The sequence below is a fragment of the Dermatophagoides farinae genome, chromosome 2, assembly GCF_024713945.1.
Source record: "Dermatophagoides farinae isolate YC_2012a chromosome 2, ASM2471394v1, whole genome shotgun sequence".
NCBI lineage: Eukaryota > Metazoa > Arthropoda > Arachnida > Sarcoptiformes > Pyroglyphidae > Dermatophagoides > Dermatophagoides farinae.
Window position 1 is genome coordinate 1,569,839 of NC_134678.1, and position 5,637 is coordinate 1,575,475.

Below are 5,637 nucleotides of genomic sequence, written 5' to 3' on the forward strand. Positions count from 1 at the left end.
ATCGAAATGAATGTTATCATGATAACTATTAATAAAATGAACTTGGGAAACCGGTTTGTTTATCCTCGATGTTGTTAATTGTCGATGGTTTGGAAGACGAGTGTCATTAACGACATAAAAAAAAGTTATCCATCGTCGATCCATGAATGAAGAACGGATAAAAAGTCTGATTGGTGTAATCGAACAAGATACAAATTTCATACGATTCACCATAATATCGACGAAAAATGGTTCGATTGTGACTCAACATCAAGTTCATGTTCCATGTCAATATCCACAGGATGGATGGATTGAACAAAATCCCGATCATTTGTTTCGTTCAATTCTGGAAGCATTCGAAATCGTTTATGGAAATCTTTGTGGAAACCGAATTGAAAATCTTGTCGAATGTTTATCGATCACAACTCAACGATCGACATTTATTGTATGGGACAGATATACGGGTGATCCATTGTCCAATGTGATTGTTTGGATGGATAATCGCTCAAAAGATCTTATTCAATCATTAAACTTTCAAATCGATTTAAGTGAATTGAAAATCAAAACAGGCCTTCCATTGTCGCATTATTTTATGGCATCAAAATTATTATGGCTATTCGAGAATGATGAACAAATTAAACTTGCGAATCAACAGAACCGTCTAATGATTGGCACCATTGATTCATGGTGTTTATGGAAATTGACTGGCATTCACGCTACGGATGTGACGAATGCAAGTGCTACATTGTTGATGAATTTGGAAACTGTAGATTGGGATCACGATCTTTGTAGATTATTCAAAGTGCCAAAATCATCACTACCCGACATTTATCCATCATCTCATACATTTGGTGAGATTAAAATAGGACCATTTAGTGGTGTACCAATAACTGGCATGATCGCCGATCAACAGGCTGCATTGTTTGGACAAAAATGTTTGGATTTAGGTGATACTAATATAACGTTCAAGGATAATTGTTTCCTTCAACAAAACATTGGTCCTGGTCCTTATCGTGAAATTCTATCTCGAATTCCAGTAGAAACAAGACAAAAATTGATTTTAACTATTGCCTATCAATTGTCTGATGAACAACCTATTCATTATGCTCTCGAAGGATCTTCAATGATCACAGGCGCTGCTTTCGATTGGCTACGAGATAATCTTGGATTGATCGAAAATTTTGATGAAATTGAATCACAAGCATCCGAAGAGAATGGAGGTGTTTATTTTGTTCCGGCTTTTCGAGGTTTAGATGCACCATATTGGGATCCAAATGCTTCTGGTACTATTATTGGTTTATCACAATTTAGCCGTAAATCTCATCTAATTCGTGCCACTTTGGAATCGGTTGTTCATCAGACAAGTGATATTTTAGATTATTTAATTGAAACAGAATCCTCTAAATTCATTGTTAATGGTGGATTTAGTTGTAATAATTTACTATGTCAGCTACTGGCTGATATTTCCAACAAAACTATTATACGACCAAATCCTTCATCGATTTCGCCAGGATTGTTAGGAGCAGCTATGCTATCCAGTCAGATAAGCAACGCAGACATTGCATTCATACAAAATGTAACAATATTTGAGCCAAAAATCAATGATCAAAAACGTGAATCGATGAAAGAATTATGGACATCGGCAGTCAATCGAAGTCGCCATTGGATTCATAAAAAAGAATTCGTACAACGAAAATTGCAACAAGAACGATTGTCTATGATTCCATTTGTAACATTTTCAATAATTACATTTGCTTTACTCATCTATAGTCGATCAAAGAGTTGAATAAAAAAAAAATTTTTATTTTTCAAATCTAATTATTATTGTGTTGAAATTTATTCATCATTCAAAATTACGAACTGAATTGCGACATTTTTATATTTCCAATGAATCATATTATCGTTATACAAGTTTGGAGAACAATTTTGGTGCTACACAATGATCCACACAATGGAGGAAATCGACAATTTCTTCAAAACAATTTTCAGCAGTTGCCGATTTAGAATTGACACGATCATTACAGGCTTCATATTTATCCTTCAATGATTGACAATGTTCGGTTGTACATCGTTCACGTAATACATTCATCGGATCGACTAATTCTTCCTCTTCTTCTTCTTCAGCATGAACTTTCGGTATCACTTTGTCCATTTTGGAAATAATGATAGATTTTTTTCGAAATCAAAAAAGACACGAAAACGTTTATAAATACCAAAAATGTGCTTGCAAGAAAATTCGTTTAGCATGCAGACAGAAAAACTTTTTTTTGCAGTGGTCAACAGGACAAAAGTACACAATGATTACGTTCATAAATGACGTATAAAAAACAAGAAAGAAACCAAAAAAAAAATTAAAATTTACTTATGATTTCCGTTTGTCAATACATTAAAAAAAAAATTATCATTCATTTTTTATTGATTCAAAGATTATGCTGATCCTGTACGATGTAGCCATCGATTATGTTGCACGTCACCTATGTTTACACGTTCTTTTTCATTTGGATTCAACATTGTTTCCAATAATCGTCTCGCGTCATTCGACAATTCCTTACTGTATCTAGATCGAATGAATTTTGGAAAATCGGTCATTTCCTGTAACATCAACGGTTTTTCTTTGAAATGGAATGGAAAACGATTCTCAAGCATTATGAAAAACGAAACACCCATTGCCCAGACATCGGCTTTGAATGGATCATACGGAACTTTTTGCAACAATTGTGGACAATAATAAGGTAATGTACCGCAAAATGTCGTCGACATTAAAACCTTATTTGTAGCAGAATCAAATGATTGTCTTGCGAATCCAAAATCTGATAATTTAGCAATGTTTTGCTCATTCAATAGCATGTTGTCTAATTTGATATCTCGATGACACATTAATAATTGTTCATGAAGATGTTGTAGACCGTTGGTTATCTGTAAAAACCATACGCAAGCCAATTTCAATGACATGCCATTATTCTTACGTACATAGCCTGCAATATCACCACCACCCATGAATTCCATGAAAATATAGATACGTTGATTTGCACGTATAATGTCGAAAACATCGACTATATTTTCATGTTTTGTTTCGATCAATGCTTGAAGTTCACGTGGCAAAAATTTTGCTCGATAATTGGCAGTCATCTGTGTCAGTTCCAATACTTTTACCGCTGACAATTCATTTGGCTGATTGATTCGTTCAGCTTTGTAAACCTGGATCGGAAATGAAAACAAAAAAAAATCATTGATAAAAATTTTTTATGAGAAATGGACAGATTTACCGTTCCGAATGCTCCAGCTCCAAGACGATTTAAGATGTGATAATTTTTACGTTTGAATACTGCCGCTGTTTTTGGATCAATATCGATTGAAGACGCCGAAGATCCACCGGATTTTCCTTGACTTTGTTTTTTGCTCATTATTCGTAGATGGCTGTTAACATCTTTTTTTCGAGAATATTAAACTTGATTTAAATAATTGAAAAAATTTATTGTTTATTCAATGAAAGAGAAAAATTCTCTAAAATAAACTAATTTAGAAATTCGAATGAAAATAAACAATCTATTTGACCGGAACATTTTTTAATGTGATCGATTTAACAGGACCTTTTTCTGGAACAATAAATGTATCGCCTTTATATGTGGCTTCTAAATTATCATTGGTTGTTAGATCTGGGGCAATCTGTTCCCAGATTTTTTTCTTTGGATTCAATAGTTGATCCGGTTGGCCAGGATATTTAGCAAATGTAACACGATCACCAGGTATGGAACCTTCTGGTGGCAACAATACTTCAACTTTTTCCGGTGTTGATGCACACATGACCATAGCTTCGGAAACAATGCCACGCATTTTAGCCGGTTTTAAATTACAAAGAACGACAACCATACGATTTTGCATCTCTTCCACGGGAACAAATTTAACCAAACCCGATACAACAGTTCGTGGTTTGTCTTCGCCACATTCAATTTGTTCCACATAAAGTGTATCAGCATCTGGATGTTTTTTTACATCGATTATTTTTCCAACACGTAAATCCAAACGGCTAACATCGATCAGTCTTTCGGATTCCAGTTCGGTAGTAGTCGCTACTTTATTTCCTTTACCACCTTTAGGCTTAGTATCAGATTTGGCTTGTTTTGTCTCAGTTTTCTTTTGTTTTTCCGTTTTTTGTTTGGATTCAACGGCAACTTTTTTGGCCTCTGACTGGGATTGTTGTACTTGAGTTGATGAAGAGTCTGGCATTTGATCTGATAACTTGTTCACAACATTTTTCAATATGTCCATCGACAAAACACTTGGACTGCCTTTGATTTGAATTTCCAAATCGGTTAATCGCTGTGTAATACGTTGAATTTCATTTCGAAGACTTTGATTTTCAGCTATCAATTTTTGCTGTTCGGTTTCAATATCATTTCGATTATCTACATTACCACCATCATTTCGATTATTATTTGTTACATTTAGATTCTTATCCTTCAATGTTGATTCAATATGAGCAATTTTCGATACCAATACTTCGTGATTGGCTTGAAGCTGTCGGATTAAATCATGTGACATTTCGGGCTTTGTTTTCGATGATGATGATGATGGTGATGGCAATGCAAGACGATTTGTTCTACTGAATAAACGATGTCGCCAATAATTCTGTAATGAAACAATCAATATGGACCAGTACTTGGGCATAAGGAAAAAATTGTAATACCGCAAAAAAATTTTGTTCAATTTGTAATATAAAAAAATTTTGTCGTTGAAAAATAAAAAAAAAGCCACGTTGAAACAAACAGAAAAAAAACGATAATAATTATGCGTCCCACGCCTGAAATCCAATGACCGCGTAATGCAGCTGATTGGTATTAAATGGTAGATGTAGTTCGAATTGGATATTTCTGAATACAGATGGCAGCAGCTGGGCAGATATAATTAAATTGAATGTAATTTTTTTTTTTGTAATTTGTCGTTTTCGAACAAAATTCCATTTTTTCCCCATTGTTTTTACAATTGAAAATGGAAAATAAACAAACACAGATTTTTGACATCAAACGGAAACGAATTTGAATTTGGAAAAAAAATCAATCACACACACACACACACACAAACATTCTTTTTGAAAATGTGACGACAAAGCGAATTAGTGAAAAAAAATAGTCGTTTTAGTCGTGAATTCATTATCCGTTGATTCAAATAATAATAATAAACAAACAAACAAACAAATGAATGATTACTTCAAAGTTTTGTACAACCATTGTGCATGTGTGTGAAACAAACATGAATTTTCACTCTGAAATTCCTTGTTGTTGTTGCTGCTGTTGTTGTTGTTGTTGTTGTTGTTGTCTGATGTGAATTAATATTTAGAAAAGATAAATTTGCATATTCAAGCGTTATAAAATGATTGAAACGAACTCATCGAGACAGTTTCGACATAATGATTTTTGATTCAATTTTCATCTCAATCTCCTTCAAAAAAAAAAAAAAAATGAATGAAACTTTTCAATTAACATAATAAACGTGATCGATCATCAATTTTTTGTTATTATTATTATTATTGAATAAAAAATCAATCAATTCAATTGTAATCAAATTCAATGTTGGTAGATTGAATCTTGTGTTAACATTGAATCTTTTCCGTTGTCAAAAGATGGAAGCACTTTTATAAATTAAAATTAAAATACCGGC

At 33.3% G+C, this 5,637-nt stretch overlaps 3 protein-coding genes across 3 annotated transcripts; 1 reads left to right on the forward strand and 2 right to left on the reverse strand.

Annotated features, from left to right (window-relative positions):
* Positions 1-44: 44 nt before the first annotated feature.
* Positions 45-1,797, forward strand: LOC124500103 (glycerol kinase). Its single transcript, XM_047064139.2, has one exon. It carries the CDS (start codon positions 143-145, stop codon positions 1,763-1,765), a length of 1,623 nt encoding a protein of 540 aa, XP_046920095.2. The 5' UTR covers positions 45-142; the 3' UTR covers positions 1,766-1,797.
* Positions 1,762-3,383, reverse strand: LOC124500105 (testis-specific serine/threonine-protein kinase 4). Its single transcript, XM_047064142.2, has 3 exons — positions 3,246-3,383; positions 2,414-3,177; positions 1,762-2,141 (listed from the first exon to the last, which is right to left on the reverse strand). The coding sequence occupies exons 1-3, from the start codon at positions 3,381-3,383 to the stop codon at positions 1,883-1,885; spliced, it is 1,161 nt and encodes a 386-aa protein (XP_046920098.1). The 3' UTR covers positions 1,762-1,882.
* Positions 3,384-3,432: 49 nt separating this feature from the next.
* AIMP1 (aaRS-interacting multifunctional protein 1) lies at positions 3,433-4,521 on the reverse strand. The gene has a single exon (XM_047064140.2). It carries the CDS (start codon positions 4,519-4,521, stop codon positions 3,526-3,528), a length of 996 nt encoding a protein of 331 aa, XP_046920096.2. The 3' UTR covers positions 3,433-3,525.
* Between the last annotated feature and the right edge of the window lie 1,116 nt (positions 4,522-5,637).